Source organism: Homalodisca vitripennis, chromosome X (genome assembly GCF_021130785.1).
Source record: "Homalodisca vitripennis isolate AUS2020 chromosome X, UT_GWSS_2.1, whole genome shotgun sequence".
NCBI lineage: Eukaryota > Metazoa > Arthropoda > Insecta > Hemiptera > Cicadellidae > Homalodisca > Homalodisca vitripennis.
The window spans coordinates 23,039,263-23,059,794 of record NC_060215.1 but is presented as its reverse complement, the minus strand read 5'-3'; the positions used below and the strand labels follow the sequence as shown (position 1 = coordinate 23,059,794).

The 20,532-nt window shown below is 34.3% G+C and overlaps 1 protein-coding gene across 2 annotated transcripts in view; it reads right to left on the bottom strand.

Moving 5' to 3' along the window:
• LOC124368775 (N-acetylglucosaminyl-phosphatidylinositol de-N-acetylase-like) overlaps window positions 1-12,904 on the bottom strand; it is a 41,710-nt gene extending 28,806 nt beyond the window's left edge. For both annotated transcript variants that reach the window (XM_046826131.1, XM_046826132.1), the window contains exons 1-3: window positions 12,156-12,904; window positions 8,597-8,690; window positions 7,549-7,645 (exon numbers count right to left, since the gene is read on the bottom strand). In XM_046826131.1, the coding sequence (XP_046682087.1) occupies window positions 7,549-7,645; window positions 8,597-8,690; window positions 12,156-12,588 (624 nt within the window). In that variant the 5' untranslated portion in view covers window positions 12,589-12,904. The remainder of the gene's footprint in view (window positions 1-7,548; window positions 7,646-8,596; window positions 8,691-12,155) is intronic.
• Window positions 12,905-20,532: the final 7,628 nt, after the last annotated feature.

Genomic DNA, 20,532 nt, shown 5'->3' with positions numbered 1-20,532 from the left:
CCATTTTCCAATCATGACACTTTGGGCATAGTTCGCTATCGTTTCACCTTTGCCTAATGCCTTTGTCTTCACTGCTGGAGGTGTATGGAGTCTGTCGATGCCTAGGGTGCCGGTAGTGTAGATTGAGTGACGTAGAAGTTTGGATGATAAGACAAAACTATTATAAAAATTATCCATGAGCAGGGAATGGTCTGCTCAGGAAGTCACTCATCAGCTTCATGACGACTTTGACGGTATGACCTTTGCCACTACAAGAGTCATGGCTCCCCGTGTAAACATGGAAGCGCAGCATGAGTCCCCCGGGTTCATTCAGGGAATAAATTTTGATTCCATATTTGTGGCGCTTGCCCTTTACGTACTGGGGGAAGACCAGTCTGCCACGCCACAGTACCATCTCTTCGTCGATTGTCAGTTCACGGTCGGGATAATAGATCTGTCGCATCTTATTGTTGAAATAATCAACAATATTTTGTATTTTAAAAGACCGATCGTTAGCAGGTTCAGGGTGATCAGGGGTATCAACTCTTGAATAATGCAGACATCTCAAAATGCCAAGAAATCGATCTCGAGACATGTACTCCGGGAACATAGGAAAGTTCAACAACCGATGAGTTTTCCAATAGTTGTTCAATCGATTCAGTCTGACGTTACCAGTCAACAGTAGAAGGCCTTAGAATGTTCTTAGTTCGGCCATCACTAAGTCCTTCCATTTGGTTATGCGAGACGCGGGAGTAGTGGTGGGGCCACAAAATAGTTCCAGGGCATACAGGTTGGTTTGTCTAATGATATTCTCTAAAAACACGGTGTCAAGAAGGAGATTGAACCAGTCAATTGGTTTATTGTCACCTGAAATGAGAACGAGCAAGCCAGGTTGACCAGTGAACGGCAGGTCATGTAAACCACCCATGTCGCTGGCCGTGCCGGCCCACTGGGGGTGGGGGACGCCGCCTCCACCGTCCCTAGAACTGTTTGAACTCGACTCATTGTCTTCATCAGATGAAAAATTATCGTCAATAACATTATAGTCTTCCTCCATCGTCAATAACATTAAAGTCTTCCTCCATTATGAGTACATACACTTACAAAGTCAACAGACACTATAATCCACTCACACAATATCGCAAAGCATACACAAGAAACGAAAATGGCGAACCGGCGACGAATCGCACCAACTGACTCAATCGAAACAAGCACACCTCGCTAGAGTGTTACAATCTTCCCAGGCAACTGCTCAGCTCACACTGAGGCAATACGAAAGCAGCTGCTGTATGCCGAGCTCGCTCGTCCACCGCCCGGCACGCCACTTTCGCATGACGAGCATGCTCGTCACCCGCAGTGAATGTGTTAAAATAAAATCTGAATTAGATAAGCTACATTATATCATTAATAACACAAACTCTGAGAGTAACAGTGAATTCAAAATTAGATATAAGAAACTTAAAATAGTGTATAAGAATGAAATTCGAAAGGCTAAACTTAATTATAATAATGGTGTAATTGACAAAGCTGTAAATAAGAGTAGATCTGCTTGGGGTTTAATAAATCAAACAGCCAGACCTAATAGTAAATCAGTGAGTTCTTCTGTGACACTGGAACCCAATAGTTTTAATGATTATTTTGTTTGTTCAGTTGAAGATACATGTAATAATATCCCCACTAGTGATAATACATTTTCTATTTATCTTAACAGGTATTCCAACTGGGTCAAGGGTCATTCCATATGTTGATTTTAATTTTATTGAATTTAAAGTCGAAGATGTCTATGCAGCTATAATTAGTTTAAATAACATTACATGCTTAGACTGTTTTGGTGTAAATGCTCCAATCTTGTAATTATGTGCTGCCTATATTTGTGAAGTATTAACTTACCTATTTAATGAATGTATTAAGTCTGGCATTTTTCCTGATATATTGAAAGTTAATAAAGTTATTCCTGTACATAAGAAGGGGCCTAGAGATCAAATCTGTAACTATAGACCAATTTTGATAATTCCAGTTGTGTCAAAGGTTTTGGAACGCCTAGTTCACAAGCAGGTAGTTTATTATCTGGAAACTAATGGGTTGATTAGTAACTGTCAATTTGGGTTCCAGGCCAAACGGAGCACTACTGACACGGTCAACCATAGGATCCTAATAAGTAAGTTGAGCTACTATGGTTTCAGTCAACTTGCTGTAAAATTTTTTAAGTCATATCTCTCCAATAGGAGTCAATATGTTTAGTTAAATGGTTCTATTTCTGGAACTCACCGAGTTCCACAAGGCTCCATTTTAGGTCCAACTCTATTTATTGCATATATAAATGACTTGCCTTCCATTCTTGGAGAGAGCAGTGTGAGCACTTATTTATTTGCTGATGACCTGGAGCTTACAGTCAGCTCTAAATCAGACGTTGAATGTAAAAGTATTGTTGGTTCTAAGACTTCGATTATAAACGATTGGTGTGCAGCTTAAGTTAATAACAAAAAAATTCAGGATTTACAAATAACACTAGCTCATAGGCCCAGTGAAAATGATTTCAGTCTCAAGTTTCTTGGAGTATACATCCAATATAATCTTAAATGGCAAGCTCGCATAGATTATACTGCTTCAAAGATTGCTCGGGGCATTTTTTTAATTAGATCTCTAAAGGGTGTTATTTCCTCAGACCTTCAGCTGCATATATACTACGCATATGTCCACAGTTTTCTAACCTATGGGATTGTTTTGTGGGGTTACTCACAAGCTGCAAGCAAGCTATTCATTCTACAAAAAAGGGCAGTAAGACTGCTATGTAATGTAGGAAACCGTGAACACTGTAAACCTCTTTTTATAAAACTTAATATTTTATAAAACACAATTCTCTTTAATAGTGAACACTGCCTTCTATTTATATATTATATGTGCTCTTGTATGTAAAAGATAATTTTAACTACCTCTCTAACGATAGTAATATCCATAGTTACTATACACGTAATAGAAATAACCTAGTAATAACAAAATGTAATTTTTCAAGCACCCAATCCAGTTTCAAGTATCAAGGAATTAAGCTGTACAATGCATTGCCTTCAGATATAAAAGAATTAAGTAGAACTAATTTTAAGAACTGTGTAAAAAAATTGTTACTCAAATCTTGCCTGTACAGTGTTAATGATTTTTATACTGTATTAACCCATTGCGGATCACTGACGAGCTGGGCTCGTCACACAGCGGCCGGGCCTAACGGCACGATGACGAGCTCAGGTCGCAAAAGCGGTCTGCTTTTAAATTTCCCTCCAAATAGTTCTTTTAATGTCTGATAGATCGGGCGTCGTCTTCACTTGTCAACTAAGAGTATTTAACAACGGTCTACGTTTAGAGTTTTCAAAAGTTTTATAAATATCCTACAGATCGCAGTTGTATGTCGAAGTTAAAAAATCATTCATATGAGTTTACTCTCTGCTTTTTAGCACTTCTGATTGGGTGTTTTCCTCAGTTGTTATTATAATACTTTTGAGGTTAGTGACACAACGAAAAGACGCAAACGTACATGTTGGCGGGTTTAGTCTAGACAATGGTCCGGATTTTGTAATTGCTTCGCCCGAGCCGCTTTATTTAGACTATGATTCAGACATCATCCCTGCCACCCTGGAACCTTGCTCGAGTGTTATCGTTCCTACATCACGGATACCCCAGCAGGCCCATGTTCCATCTGAACGAATACCTTCACAGCTGAATTTTCTAGTATACGATAGCGAGCGATACTGTGGCGCACCATTGCTGTTCGTGCGGCCGCTGACCGTAAATTAATTCGTGCCCGCGCGCCAAAACAATACGATCTGCAATGGGTTAAGAGACAATTTGGAATAGACTATTTTAGACTAGTTATTTGACGTTGTTATATGTATGTACATTACATCTTGACAATAAATGATTTGATTTGATTTAATTGATTACTTGGCCCAGCTTGGTCTAAGTCAACAGTAGGGTCATAATAGGGATCATGGTCAGTATCATCCCCAATAAACAACTGTCACTATTATCATCTTCAGAAACAATTACATCGCTCACAAAACTTTCGTCAAGGTATTCTTCTTCAACAACTCTCCTTATGGTATTCTCACTTGAAGGGGACCTTGAGCGATCCATAATTGTACAAACAAGATCACAAATTATTCTCTTGACTAAAATAATATAATATTTACCACAGAAATATAAACAACTTCACTTCACAACAACACAGTACGAGATAAACATTGCACTGAGAAATATGCGTCACAATCTGTTGACAGTGATGTCAGTACCTTCTATATTGATTTTCGTTAAAGTCAATTGATCCGTAGTGTACTATAGCAATTTATTTTTAAAAGAACAGTTCTTCATGAACAATTTAATATGATATTAGTTTAAATATATAAAGTTTTCAATTTGTAGTGATTTTTTCCCGTTTGTTCACGTTGGAACTCAAAGGGAAGTATGTCATAGTATTAGTTACAAGTTACACAGGAATAAATTCAGAATTCAGACAAATTTTATATTGGGATCAAATAAATTTGGTAACAGCCCAACCCTAGTTTAAATTATTCTAAAGTAGAAATACTGTTCCTGACTTTAGCAATATAGGGAAAAATAACTCTTTTGAGGACAAATAAAATACAAGACAACTGTACTTATCCAAGCCTCTAAGTACAGTTTACAATTTTAAACCATAAAGTTCAGAAAAATAAAGTGTTATAAATTGCAGCAAATAGCTCTGTTACCAATTATATCACATCGAGTAGACAAACATGTTTTTAAAACACATTTAATTATGAGGGTACATCAAATACTAACGACTTTTCTTTTTAAAGACTTCAAAGGTGGTCGATAGCATGGCAGCTTAATCTAGATCCCGGTGGCAATGTCAGGGGAGTATTTCGACTCATCAGATCAGACTAAGGCCATATAAGTTTCATTTTTTGTGTGTTTATAATTTATAATCTAAACTTATCTTTTTAGAGTCATATTTCAATAATAAAAAAATCAACTTTCAACTTTAAATGAAGTACGTGAACAAAAATTTGTATATACTTCAACTTGATTGACATCTAGGAATTAAAAGAGGGTGCCAAATCCCTAAACTGGAGTAAATATAATTACATGAAAATAAGTGTGACAAACGACAGATTAAACTGAATTGATTCTTTGACAATTTCATCACCTTGGGGCCTTGTACAATGTCATTCATTCACGCTGAGTTCATCATAGCTCTTGAAAAATGACAGCCAGCCGTTTGTTTATTGTCTGCCACAGAGCCTGAGAACTCTTCTGATGCAGGTTTAATCTAACATTGATCATGTTAAAATAATATAATAAAATATTTGGAAATTATAAGATTAAAAGCCGAGGTGGCAAATCACGAATTTGACGTTATCAACGTAATCTGCTCATCCTCCTGAACAAAAAATATATATGGTTTTAGGGGGTGCAAATGACAAATAACATGATTTAAGAGGGTATATAAATAAATAGTTAAGTTCTTAATGTTTTAATGTTCTGTTTGTGTGCTGTGTCTGGATATCAGTAAATGTTATCTGCGGGTGGGACTGATAGCGTATCTGTTATCTGAGCACTCTGGGGCAGAAGTCAGAGATAATGTGTAGTGTAGTTTGGATCGAGTGAGTGCGTGACAATCATGGATCAACCATCCTCCACTAGTTCGACCAATCGTAGTGAACTGGTGTGTCATAAATATTATCTGTGGCTGGGACTGATAGCGTATCTGTTATCTGAACGCTCCAGGACAGAAGTCAGTGCTTCACTAGATATCGTGTACTATAGTTTGGATCGAGTGAGTGATCATGGATCAACCATCCACTAGTTCGACTAATCGTATAGTGAATTGATGTGTCGGAGTGTTTTGTCGGGCATGTTTAAGAGTTTACGTTTCGACCGAAACGATATTATTTAGTTTCTGTACATTCAGTGGAACACACAAATGGTAAGTGCTCTCTATTAATGTCCATTTATATACGTATTCATATTAGGGATATTCATGATTTATTAAGTTTTTTACACAGTACATAATTGCCTTTCCATTATAATTCAATTTATATTTCTGATCAGCCCCTCTAGAATTTGATATTTTACTGATAGGTACTATCTCGAGGGATGTTTTTCTTTCGTTGACTGATGGCCAACGCACTGATGGCCAAAGGCACTCGTCTCAACTTGATAACAACTAATTTTGTAGCTCGAAATTTAAGAAAAACATTGTTCATTTGGATCAAAATTCTGCTAATTTTTTAATTTTTTTTTATTCTTTCCTGAGGGAAGAGGACAGTTTGTCCCCATGCTTAGTCCTAAAAAGGACCTTTGCGCCTCCCTTACTTTAATTTTGTGTCCTCAAAGACTGAGGCTTTTGCAAAAACCAATCAGATTTAAGGGCTCCTGTTCTCTAATGTCCTTGGGGCTGAGGAGATATGCTCCCAGGTATCTTTTCCGAGTCTCTATGATGACAGGACAATCTAACCAAATGTGCTCCGCTGACTCCTCCTCCTCTCCACAGAGTCTACATTCGCTACTCTGATTAAGGCCTACCTTCATAAGGTGCTTCCTCAGAGGGCCATGTCCTGTCAACATTCCTAATATCAGTCTTATATCCTCCTTATTCTGGTCTAGGAGAGCTGTCCACCCTTTAGTGTAAGGAGAGATAACAATTTGGATAGTCTTAAACCTGAGGCTCTACTCCAACTCTTGTGTCTTTTCCTTTTTTCCCCAATCTTTGACCAGAGTTTTAATGTTGGAGAGGGCTATCCCACAACCTGGCTCAGGCCCCACCAATGTGGATTCTGCTCCCTTTTTGGCGAGCATTAGTATTCTGCTCATTTTAGTATTATTTTTCATTTACGTTTGCAAAGATGGCGCCGCATCCGATGACGTCATCACGAGGTTGAATCATGGTCACAAAAGGTCACGTGATGCCTGATGTGAATGTAGAACATGGAAATATTGCTCCGCGCTTGAACAGTTGTTCCATTTTTGATGTTCTAGAACTTCGTTATTTCTCATTTCCACCCCGTCAAACCTTATATTGTTTTGTTTTGTAGGACGATTCCAATAAGTTAATAACGCGAAACTCGTATTTTGCCGCTCCGGCCGTTAATATGACAATTACCAAATATTAAAGGAAATATTTTTATATAATATTTCATAGCTCTTCTGGTGTGAACAGGTACTTTTTCTTGCATTTTAAAACATTATTAGAATTTTATAAAGTTATTTTTACTTTGTGTTACAGTAAATGTGGTATTTATTTAAATTTTTACTTATTTACGAGTACGTTATATTTAGATAGTTTGAAGAATAATATAACATATTTTTGTTTTACTTACAGTAGAAGTTATTAAGAAATATCTGTAAAATACCAGATTTTAATGTGACCAAATAATTAACACTTCAGATTTCATTCTTAGTTACTGTATACAATAGATGACAAACTTCTCTAGTGCAATCAACGTATGTGTCTTTTTGTACAGGTCACTAAATGTTTAAACATAACCTAGCTTTAACTTAAATAACAAGAAAATAGCTTAACTATAAACCAGTACTTACTTGAGTGATAGAATTTCGTTCAACATGGTCCATGATTATTTCATAAGTTCTATTTGGATCCCACTTGACATTGGGGTTGTCTGGCATGTTAGTGTTTCTGAAAGAAAATATGATGTGAGTAACCAATCACTGCCAGTCGCAATGATTAGACTTGCGCAATTTTCACTAATGTGTGAACCGGGCCTTACGAAATAGTCGCAGCAATGACACATGTTAATTCATTAAATTGCAAGTTGTTGAGATTTTTACGGTTTGTAAATTAAATTCACAGCTAGTTAGTTTTTTTTCAATGGTGAACAAAATTCACAGTTTAATCAGGGTTTCTTAGTCTGGTAAGGACCATATTATTTCTGAAGCAAATTAAGTAGTTAAAAATTTTTAAACATTCCAACTTTTTTAATTAGTCAATTATAATTCATCACTACATATTACAATATTTTAAAATAATTTTTTGTGTCATTTCCATTTAAATAAATTAAGTTGCAGAAGAACAGTCTAATAGATTGCATCATATACAATTAGAACTTTGGATAGTTTATAAATAAGCAAACCATATACGTCAGTCACCTAAGGTATGTGAGTTAAGGTCTATAAAACGGTTTCCATTGCACTTTTACACAACATTAACATATACATCACACTTAGCATTGCACTTTTACATAACATTGTAATACAATGTTATTACAAGCTTCTAATGTAAATTTTCAAAGAGAACCTGGTAGTGTATTTCACTAAAGAAATAATGGGCTTTTGGACAGTCAACATTTAAATAAAATTGTTTCAGTTTTTAATCAGAAATTTTAATTTTCCGTTTAAAAAAGTAAAATTCGTCGCAATTGAAAATATGCCCAGTGGACTACTTATATGCAATCAAAAAATCACCACATAACAATGAACCCTAAAACAAAATGCTGTCACAATTTACAAAACAAATTTCTTTTAGACCATAAACAATAGTTTGGGTATTTTTTATAATAAATGTTTCATAAATCACAACATACTATTGGAATTAAATATAATTTGTAGTATTTCAGTATGAAGGACTTACTTCATGAGAGTGATGTTTTCATCAGGTAATCCCAAGGCCCTGCAACTCGCCCATAATTCTGCTTTCCTTGCTGAACCAAGGCCATAGTAATTACCTACAAATAAAATCTTTGATTATAAAAGGGCTCCTTCTGAAATTGGGACTACAATCAATTTATTCATGCACAAGCACAAAACAATTCCACCAAGAAGTTTCACCTCACTACCCCCACCATATTTCATAGCCAGTTCCCACCACAAACCAAAGCAGAGAAGAAAATGGCAGGTGACAGTAACATTCATTGAAACCTATAAACTTACAAATGATATCTGATTACTAAGTAAAACAATCCATTTGTTGGAACTTTGCATAACTAAATATAAATTTATCATTTATAACTACACTGTCTTCAGCTGGAACAAAAATAAACCATAAAACTTTTAACATTGTAGCTGGCTATTTTCGGCAGCAGATTTGAAAATCATAACAAAGATTCACAGATTTGCACGTTGACGGTCCAAACTTTTACGTTTTCCACAAAAATACAAAACGGCTCCAGTATGACATATACCACATGAAAGTACATAGTATACACTACATTTTGACAAATAATAGCCTACATCTGGTTTTATGCGGGTTAAAAAACTTTTTATTAGGCTATTAAGTTAGTTAGAAATTTTAGATTTGCAGGTAGACGGTTGGAATTCTATGTTATACTCTAAATACAAAACGGCTCCAGGTTCTCACATATATGACGTTAAAGTACACAGCATACACTACATTATAATACGTCTGGTTCTAGACATAAACACAAATGTAAGTACTGTTTATCTTAAATGAAATTTATCTTACCTTTAAAGAAAGAAGCTTGTCTTAGAAGTATTAGATAAATTATTGTTAATTTTTGTAATTTAAGAACTCACAATGCTTTGATGACTTCTATTTTTAAATTATGTCATGTTAAACCTGGAACTCATGTAAAAGCTGGAATTAATGGTATGATGATTACAGAACAAAACATCCTTCTTATGTAGATAGGTTGTTTTGTTCATTTATCATTACATGTTATTTATGTGTGTAACAGTAAACATTTTATTTTATATTGCATGAATTAATTTGATATTTTCTTACACAATATTAATTTGTGATAAATATACAGGTATTACTAACTACATTTCACAGTATATGTGGATTTACTTGATATTTTTTAATGATTGTTACCTGGAAGCGAATAAATCTGATGCCATATAAGGTGTACCGTACTTCTTTAGAGGACATTACTTTTTTATATTACTAGGACAATATTATTATTAGGAGAAACTATTTCGGGTGCATAAAATAATAGTGTATACAGTAAGAGCAGCCAGTACAATCTCTGACAACTCGGGGTGGCCACCTGACAGGGAAACCGGGCATCTAACGGACTGCAAATAAACCGAGGATTTTCCTGACAATCGGCTGTCTCCAAGAACTTAATAAAATCAACACATAATTTCTTGAATGAAGAACTGAAAACTATACCAAAATAGTACACAAATTTTTATTATATTCATTTAATATCAAATTTAGAATGTTCAAAACAAGTCATCTCAAGATCGGTTTTAAGATACGTCATGTTTGTTCTTCTCCTTCTATGGGGCGGCCTACTGCCATGCACTTAAGCCTCAAGGGCCTTTTGTGCACCCCGGAAACAGCCTACCACTCTATGATAGGCCTCCTGGTGTGGTTACTTTTCTTGCAGCAAAACACAATTTGATTTCCATTTCAGTGTTTATAAACACATTTTGCGCCAATATCTGCATATTCATTACCATTGTTCTTGCTGTTGAAGCTAGCCTTCTCCTACATAAACGAAATAACAACAGCTGGTAATGACGTCACTAGTAACAGCTGGTAATGAAGTCACTAGGCTAGTCTAGCAGTAATTATTTATAAATATCTAGGATATAGGTAAAATGTCGATACTATTTCATAGTATCAATATTTAAAATCGATAATCATAATCCGATTGTGTTGGTGGCCGCTTAGTATACTGTAGCCTTTGATGATCATAAGCATCACTTATTCGATAAGGGCAGATTGGCCTCTTAGCCCTCTAAGGAGTATGGACGTCATATGACATCTTCTTTTGATAGGCTAAAATGAGTAATGGATAAAATCCAAAAAGTTACCAAAAGGAGTAAAAAATTAAAATCTTTAAAATCTCTTAAAAATGTCTATTTACATTTGAAAGCTTAATAAAAAAAGGACTACATGTTCTACAAGTCAATATTTCAGTACTTTTTCAAAATCAAATGTCTTATTTCCTCACTATGGCAGAGTCAATCAATATTGTCTGCCATTTAGACAACAGAAACAAACTAGATGGTTGCTCAATAAATATGTCACTCTAAATATGGCCACAGTATGCAGTATACGAGGAATGGCTAGTATAATGTGGCGGCATACTCTGACAGCAAAGCGATACACGCGCGACCTTGAGTCAGTGGCTTCTACCAGGTGGCTACTGCGATCTGGTGGTAAGTGAATGTTAAAACAAACATGGAAGTTAAGTATGTTGCCGATAGATGGAAGGACTTTACAGACACATCTACTTATAGGCAGTCAGTAATTGCCTTGCATTTACGATAATACAAAATACGGAGGCTAAACGTCATATGACGTCCTTATTCATTATGTATAGGTTACACGCACTCCTTAACCCTGGAACTGGCAAACGCCCGATATCGGGCGTTTTAGTCGCATTCTAGATGGCAGCGCAATACACTAATAAATAATTTTATCGTTTCGTTACACGGCCATATGTTTTATAATCTGTTTGTTTACATTCTCCCGCATACCGCACTAGTTGCGCGCGCAGCAATGAGTCAACTGGTTCATTCGGCTATTGTTATTTCGTCAGCTGCATGGTCTTCTGTTTGGTTTATTGTTTGTTTGAGTTCGTTGTAATGATGGTTGTGTATATGACACAATAATAGTAAGTTTTTTGTGCGTGTTTACGTAATAGATCGTAATTACCGCGATCGTTCAAGTGACATTCGAGAGCTAGTTGTACATGAAATAAACAACGATGAGAATTCCGATTTAGACATTCAATCAGAACATAATTAAAAAAATATATAATAAAACATATAAAAATAGAAAATTAATATGAACTAATAATTACAAGAATGTATAAATACAAGTGAGCTTTGAAGTTCTTACTTTTGTTGGTAAGTAGCACTTTCGAATGTCAGTGTATGATTTTTGTATCGTTTACCACATGTAAAAATAAATACCTTATAAACTAGGCCTATGTGTTGTTTTATTTTTAATCAGAATTAAATGCTAATTATATTATTTAAAAAATGTTCCTTGAACAATGCTAAATTAAAAAATATATAACATGACATAGGTACTTTATGTAAACATGTAATAATAAAATAAATATAAGGCAATGTATGAAGTACTAAAAACACTCCGCCACTGAGAGAAATATGACCGCCAGTTCCAGGGTTAAAGGGTTAACGATACCAAAGTACCCAATATTGCTAATGACCAAAAAAATTTCTAATGGTCTTAAAAGATGAAGTCAACTTACCATCAGTGAGGCAGAGCACGTAGATATGATACATTCTCTGAAATTCAACTATAGTTGGTCCAAAGAACATGCATTCATCATCAGGATGGGCAATTACTATTAGTATTCTTTCATTGGTAAAAGGTGGATATCTCTCACCTATACGCTCTAATCTTGCTGCTGACTGATGAAAGAGTATATAGAATATACCACCAACAAATCCATACACGCTTGCTAAAAATGAAATTATGTAAATGGTCCAATTAAGTAACTCATAAAAGTCATCCAAATATATGGCAAGAAAGTCTGGCAAATAACTCGCCAAACTCGATACCACTAACTTAAATGCCGCAACACATGGTGGCACAATAGCATCTAACCATCGCTCGAATTCATACAAAAACGTAATAGGACCGAATATATTCCACAGAAAGGTTAAAATTTCATGTAACATTATTATGGATAAGTTTACACACGATAAGTCTTAACAAACACGACGACACTTGCTTATTTAACCGCCATACTTCAAACGTTGTATTTGATGTTCACAGAAGATTGTGAGCCAATTCTACCACTAAAATCACACATAGTTTTATAAGAATTAACAAACTTCGTCACTTATTCGATACACTAACTGTACTACATTCTTCAATTTCAGCATAAAGGATATTCACTACACAACAAAATGTAATATTAAATAAACACTCCTCTCAGTCGCACTTTCCACTACAATCTGCTGCTTCTCCTTCGGCTTCTTGCTTGCGGCAACCAGGTGATTCACCCTACCGGGCGGAACACTATCACTGCGGGACGGAAGTCAAACAATGTGACCACACTGGTCAAAATAGTTTTCCCTTTCAATAGATTATACTTTCCTTTTCTCCCTCATAAAATAAACGTTTCCCTGAAATTTCGTTTTAAAACCATATTTTTATTGTTGAAAGAAAGCAACACCATTCATTACAGTTATGCTATCGCCACTTTCTCCCAACTAAAATAAGTCAACCAGTAAAAGATTTATATTTACTCAACTTGTTCTTAAATATTTATTAATATGCGGTTTACAAAATGTAAGTACTAAATTAAAATACTTGCAAGAAACTAATAAAAATAAAATGTAGAGAGAAATGATTTGATTTTCTTATATATAAGTCATATATAGTCAGATAACACAGCATGAAAACACTGTTCTTAAATATCATAACACTAATGCCTTAATAGGGTAAATTCATGACACAGCGCGTGGCTCATTGTTTCTTTACATAGTATATGAGCGATCTTCATACGAATTATTATATTGTATAGCTTTTTACTTAACAAACGAGGAAATAGAGAACCACTGTCTACTAACATTTTCCATTAGAGAATGTTTTAGCACGCAATCTCGTACTATATTACTAAAGTTTGTGAATTATATATTTGGATCAAATTGGGAAACTAAGTTAAATAGAGATGTATTTGGCAAATCATCAATCACAAAGCTAACATAGCAACTGCTATAGATTGATGTCGAAACTGGTTCAGAAAAGACAAGTTCCACATTGGAGCTCAACTTCAATTTATAATTAGAGAAGTGGTGTGTCCTCTAGTCACTAGAGACGTAAGGACTCTTCTTACATATATGTTTTAACATGTAGTAAAAATTAAGTCAGGGGTAACTTTTCTTGCATTTATTACATTAATAACTCGCCTAAAGCCAATAGTCAAAGCCACATTTATAAAAGATCCTGAAGTAGTGTGGGATAATGGTGTTAAAAAGGGGCGGCGATCCAATCAATACCTGGTAGCCGATACCCTACAAATTACAACATAGGGCTTATACGTGTTACAATAGGCTATTGCCTCATCTACTACAGCGTTACAAGCTACATATTTGTTTAATGTATACCACATTTAGCAGTAAGTCAAAGCCTTTGACAAGTGAAAATAAATAAAAAATTCCATATCAATAACCGATGTCTTACTTTCTACAGAGTTTAAATTGTATTAGTAGCAATAAAACTTTCGTATAAATGCGTTTGTTTTACAATTTGGTTAACTAGTTAATTCATTGGAACATCCTTGTTTGCAATTAATCGATTACCGGTCCATTGTAGAGCCGAGTACTTGACTAGTCTATTGTAATCAGCAGCACGTATGTAAACACAATCTACATGACACCATCGAGGGCAAGTTCCACTACATATAATACCTCTACCTTAGTCAAGGGCCATTTTAAGCAAACGGGACATACAGTTTTATGTGGATATACTATTCATTCACTATGCTCTAGCTGAATTAATAGACGCGCTGCAACTGTAACAACAACTAGGTAAATGACGGACTGTATGATTACGCATGAGTAATCATTCAATTAGTAAAGGAGTCATAAATATTATCGTCTCAACTTGTTATAGTGTTTTTCTTTAGTGAAGACGAAATAACGAAGGTCGTGGACTTTTTCTTGCGAGACTTTCCTTCTTTTCTATCTCAGAAGACGACAACGACATGTAAGGCAAATAGCATTCCCCGAGTGACTACTATTAAGAGAGTATCGTAACTTGTGAGTAGCAAATTAGTTTAAGTTGTGATTGCCTTAATTGACTTGATTATTCCTGTTAGTCAGTGTATTAACCTGTCAATATGTAGACGTTGCCAAACTAAATTGTCTTTAGTTTACCTTTTGGTAGTACATTAATACTAGAAATTTCCTTTTATTATTGTATAATAATAATTAAAAAGTAATACACTAGGCAACTCTTAATATTACTGTGTGTCAGGCTGGACTGGACGCCATGGCGGAAAGTCTAGCCACAATAGCCGACATGGAAACGGAATTGGCGGTATCTAAAATACTTTTACCTAATACAACAGATTTTATAATGATTGATCAGGCTACCCCTAGTGTAGAGGAGAACAATGAAAGAAAAAGGAAAAAAGAGCGATAATGAAAATTGTTTTTAACGCCAATAAGCCTACACACTCATAAAAACTTTAGTTGTCCAAGTAAAAAAAACAAAAAACCATTAGATATTATAAGTCACACTCTAGTGGACCATTTTGAAGTTATTATCCAAAGTAGAGATAAAAAGAAAATCAATCCATTTGCCGTAGGGAAAATAATGAAAAATCATTGTGAAGATATAGACCACATAATAAGGGTAGGTAAAAACCTTAAAGTTATTTGTAAGGACATATTGTGCAGCCAATAATCTTGTAGACTCACAATATTTGCAACAGTATTTGGTATTCGTACCTGCCAATAAGGTTGAGTGCACGGGTGTAGTTTATGTTGAACCCTGATGTGACCGAAGAAGAAATAGTGGAAGAGAGTTTATGTGAATATACTATTTTAAGTGCAAATAGAATAAAAAAATGGATCAACAAAGAGTTGGTAAGTACCCCATTACATGAAAATTATTTTTGATTCCGAAAAATTACCAGACTTTGTCACCCTAAACTATGTCAGGATGACGGTAGATGTTTACATGCTTCCAGTAAGACAATGCTACAGATGTTTTAGTTATGGGCATGTTGCCAACACACCCTGTGATAAAGATAGACTATGTAGAATATGTGGTCAAAAAGTACCATTCAAATGAGTGCGATATAACACCAAAATGTATTAATTGCAGTGGAGAACATGCTAGCAATAGTAAAAAGTGCCCAGAGTATGTAAGACAAAAATGTATTCTCGAGAGGATGAGCATACATAAAGAATCTTATCTAGAAGCTAGTAAACATCACCCCCTTAATCATCCCAATATATCAAAATATACTAACAGTAGGCATAATCAAATAACTTACGCACAAATGGCAAAAGTTAATATTAATGATCATAGCTCTTTTCCCACCCTAAGAAACATACCAAACCAATTTAGCCATAAGAATAGATACCTTCCACTTATGTCACAGGTAATTGATAATGATGAAAAAAAACCAATATCAGTCCAGAAATATATGGTAATAGGCCTAATAATAGAGATAGGTATGGTAATAAACCAAAACATACTTATATAAGTAAAAATAAAATCTAACCATAACATACGAAATCTAGAAACGGAATCGTGCCAATCAAGTCCAAGTGTTGAAAGTAAACTTTCATTACCAGATCAAACCCTGATTAATGATAGGGAACAACAAAAAATTTTATTACGCAGCAAAGTTGATGAATTGCTCAACCGAATTCAGGAAGAAAAGATTTTAAACAAAAAAAAAGTGGATGGATGATATAATAAAGAGAGTGTTTTAAATACACTCTTGAAACCAATAAACAATCAATAGGAACAATAGCCAAACCTAATAATAGAAGCAATAATCGACCGTTACAGCTAGTTGGTAAAACAAACCTTAAAAAAACAAATAAAAATAAGTTAAAATTATGATCAATATTATTCAGTGGAATGCTCGGTCACTTAAGTCTAAGTGGCCAGAGGTAATTAATACATTAATACAAAATGAAATTCATATAGCGCTTATACAAGAAACCTGGTTACAGGCAAATGATAGGCTAACTGATAATAATTATAAACTAATCAGGCTAGATAGGAACGACTCGCATGGAGGAGTAGCCTTTATTATACATAGTAGTATAAGTTTTAAAATTATTAGAGAATATAACAATCATATATTACAATTGTTAGCTATAAGTATTAATAATTTAAGTTCTCCTATTAAACTATATAACATATATTGCACCAATAGACATATAAATCCAGCATTCTGGTACAACGAATTATTTTCTAAAGATAATGGACATACTTTAATTGGTGGAGACTTCAACGCACATCATCCTTTCTGGAATTGTACTAAAGCCGACAGAAGGGGCAATTCAATTTTTAAGGTCTATAATGATTAAAATTTTATTTTAATTAATGATCACAATTATACAACAGTAAACAACATGTTTAATAGGCAATCTACCCTTGATTTAACTTTCATAACTCCAGAACTATATGCACAACTGCTAACCTGGAAAGTAGGAAATGACCCTATGGGAAGCGACCATTTTCCCATTTACATTCAATTTCAAGAGCATTATAATAATAACCCCAATAGGCCTATAGTTTATTTAAAAAATCAACAGTCTAATTGTCCAAACATGAAAAATTATAAACAAGCCAATTGGAAAGGGTATACTAAACACGTAAAAGAGAAAATTAGTAAACTGGAAATAAATGAATTAAATCATAACATAGAAAATCTATATGAAATTATTTACCAGGCTGTAGAAGAAAATATTCCTGATATAAAACCCATAATGAAAAAAACTACATTTAAACCCAAAGCATGGTGGACTCAGGAATGCTCCCATGCAGTAGCTAAAAGAAGATTAGCCTTAAAACATTTAGATTAGCTATGACCCCTATTAATTACCATAAATACCAGATTGCACAACTGAATACCAGAGAGGTCATTAGGCTAGCAAACAGGAGGGGATGGGAGGAAACTTGCCAAAGCATGGCCTTTACCAACTCCACAGCTCATGCATGGCATATTATAAATAAATTAAAAACTAAAAATCATGCAACTACTTATGATGATAATCGCATAAAAAATAATGAAGAACTTGGAGAAAAATTTATTACAAATATAATACCAGATTATGTCCCACATGTGACTGAAATTACTACACCTTTAATTACTGATACCAACCACATTCTTGAAACCAACTTTACATTGAATGAATTCCAAATAGCAGTATTAAGCAAAAAAAGAGATACATCACCTGGAATGGATAATATCAATTATAGCCTGATACGACTACTACCAGAAAATGGGCACAAAATGATTCTTAGAATATATAATGATATATGGAATGGAAAATCTAACATCCCTTCTGTATGGAAACAATTTAAAATTATTGGTATATTGAAACCAGGGAAAGATAAAAGTGACGAAACATCATATAGACCAATCTCATTGATCCCTTGCTTCATAAAAATTATGAACACTATGATAAGAAATAGGTTAGAATGGTTTGTGAATAAACTTAATATTATACCATCTACACAATATGGTTTTAGAAGGAAACGAGGATGTGCAGACTACTTAACCACCTTCTCATCAGAAGTGCATAATGCGTTAACACAAAGCGAAAATATAATAGCTGCATCCCTAGACATAGCTAACGCATATGACCATGTCATCTCCCCACACTATACAATAAAATGTTCATTCTAGGTATTCCTGCTAAGTTCATTTTACATTGCAGCAAATGGCTAGCCGACAGAGTACTAACAATAAGTTATTCAGAATATACTCTATCAAGAAATTCCAGCAGAGGCCTGCCGCAAGGAAGTGTATTAAGTCCAATACTTTTTTCTATATATATAAGTGACATAAATAAGAATTTGCCCTATGATATATATACATTACAATATGCAGATGATGTGCTTCTATATACATTTAACAAAAATTATATTATTGCGCATGATAAAATGCAGAATGCTCTAAACATCATGGAAAGCACATTTATGAAAATAAGGCTCAATTTAAATGCATCCAAAACAAAAATTATTATATTTACAAGAAAAAGAGTTCTTGATAACAGCTGACAATATTTCCTTGGTGGAGAAGAAATACCAATTGTAAATGAATTACGATTATTAGGCGTTATAATTGACAACAAATTCACATTCAAACATCACGTAAATAACCTACACTTACAATGTCAAAAGGATCTGAACATACTAAAAATAATTTCCTGCTGGAGAAATGGGGCTCATCCAAAAACAGTCTTACAAGTATACAGAGCATTAATTCGTTCAAAATTGGAATATTTTTGTCACTTGTTTGGTCACCTTCCACAAAATATACTAAATAAATTAGACACAATTCAAAATCAAGCACTAAGAATCTGCACCGGAGCACAAAAATCTTCACCAATACTTGCCCTACAATTGGAAACAGCTTCACTACCTTTAAATTTGAGACGCCAAATTTTAACCGAAAGGTTAGTTCACAAGATTGTATCAGAAGCAAACCATCCAGCATATGAAAAAATGATGTATATGAATATGATGTGCAACATCAACCCTTACTGGCAGAAAAAGAAAATTCCATTATTTATATCTGCACTCAATACTATGGAAGTGGTTAACCCTAACTTTGTGCAAGGGAAAACAGCTACAATAGAGCATTGGGAATTTAATATGCCCTTGTTCATGGAAAAAACAACACTAAGATGCAATAGTACTATAAATGATCAGGAAATTAAAAAAGATCAAAATACCATGATGTTAAAACAATATTTCAACAACTGTATACACATAACCTATAAAGACCATATTATTGTTTACACTGATGGATCCAAAGACATTAGAGGTACAGGCGCTGCCTTCTTCATTCCACAGATAAACATAAAGAAAAAATTTTCTCTGAATAAATATATGTCAAACTATACAACCGAATTATATGCAATATATAAAGCAGTACAGTACATAAATACCCTCAATTTTGACAATTATGTTATCTGTTCAGATTCACAATCATCGATTGTAGCAATTGAAAATGCAAGTAAGGTAAACACACCAGAGGGACTAATGATGAACATTATAAAAATTATTTTAGATGGAAATAAAAATATTACATTTCAATGGGTACCGGGACACTCAGGTATAGATGGCAATGAAATAGTAGACAAATTGGCCAAAGAAGCGATAGGAGATGGAGATAAAGAAGAGGAATTTTCATTGGTGCACAAGATTTTAAAGCTTATAAAAAAAAATTATATATCAACAAATTTAATCAACATGTAAAAGACTCACCCAAAGCAAAATGGTATAAACAAATTAAGAGTGAATTTAATAATAAACCTTGGTTTAATACAATGAACATGAGCAGAGGAAACCTAATAAACATCATTAGGCTACGGTTGGGTCATGCAAATGTTAACCTTAATCTCTATAAAATGAAACAATATTTCACCCCCATGTGTCTAAAATGCTCCTTAGGACAAACAGAAACCATAGAACACTTCATATTCAAATGCCCCAGTAATTATTATATAAGACAACAATGTTTTAAGAAAATCAGTAGACTAATTGTTAGTGATAATGTAACATTAAGTAGCATTCTGGCGCAAGAAGATATAGAGTTATATAAGGAAATAAACCAATTCATTTCATTGTGTAAAAGAAATTTATAACATCACTCACACACACTAGAAAAAATTAAGTGTCTCCTGGTCATGGGCTCTGTCTACCGCGGTCCAAACCTTTTCGGGATAGACTAGGCCTGATGGACCCCTGGCAAGAAGATCATCCTAAAACCCAACCATCCAAGTTTAATCCTTCTCTCAATAGAATGTTCTTAAATCTTTTACTAATAAACACGGTTAGACACACATATTGTAAATAACCTGTTGTAATTAAAATCATCTTAAGAAAATCTAAATTCACAGGAAAGGACCTAATTT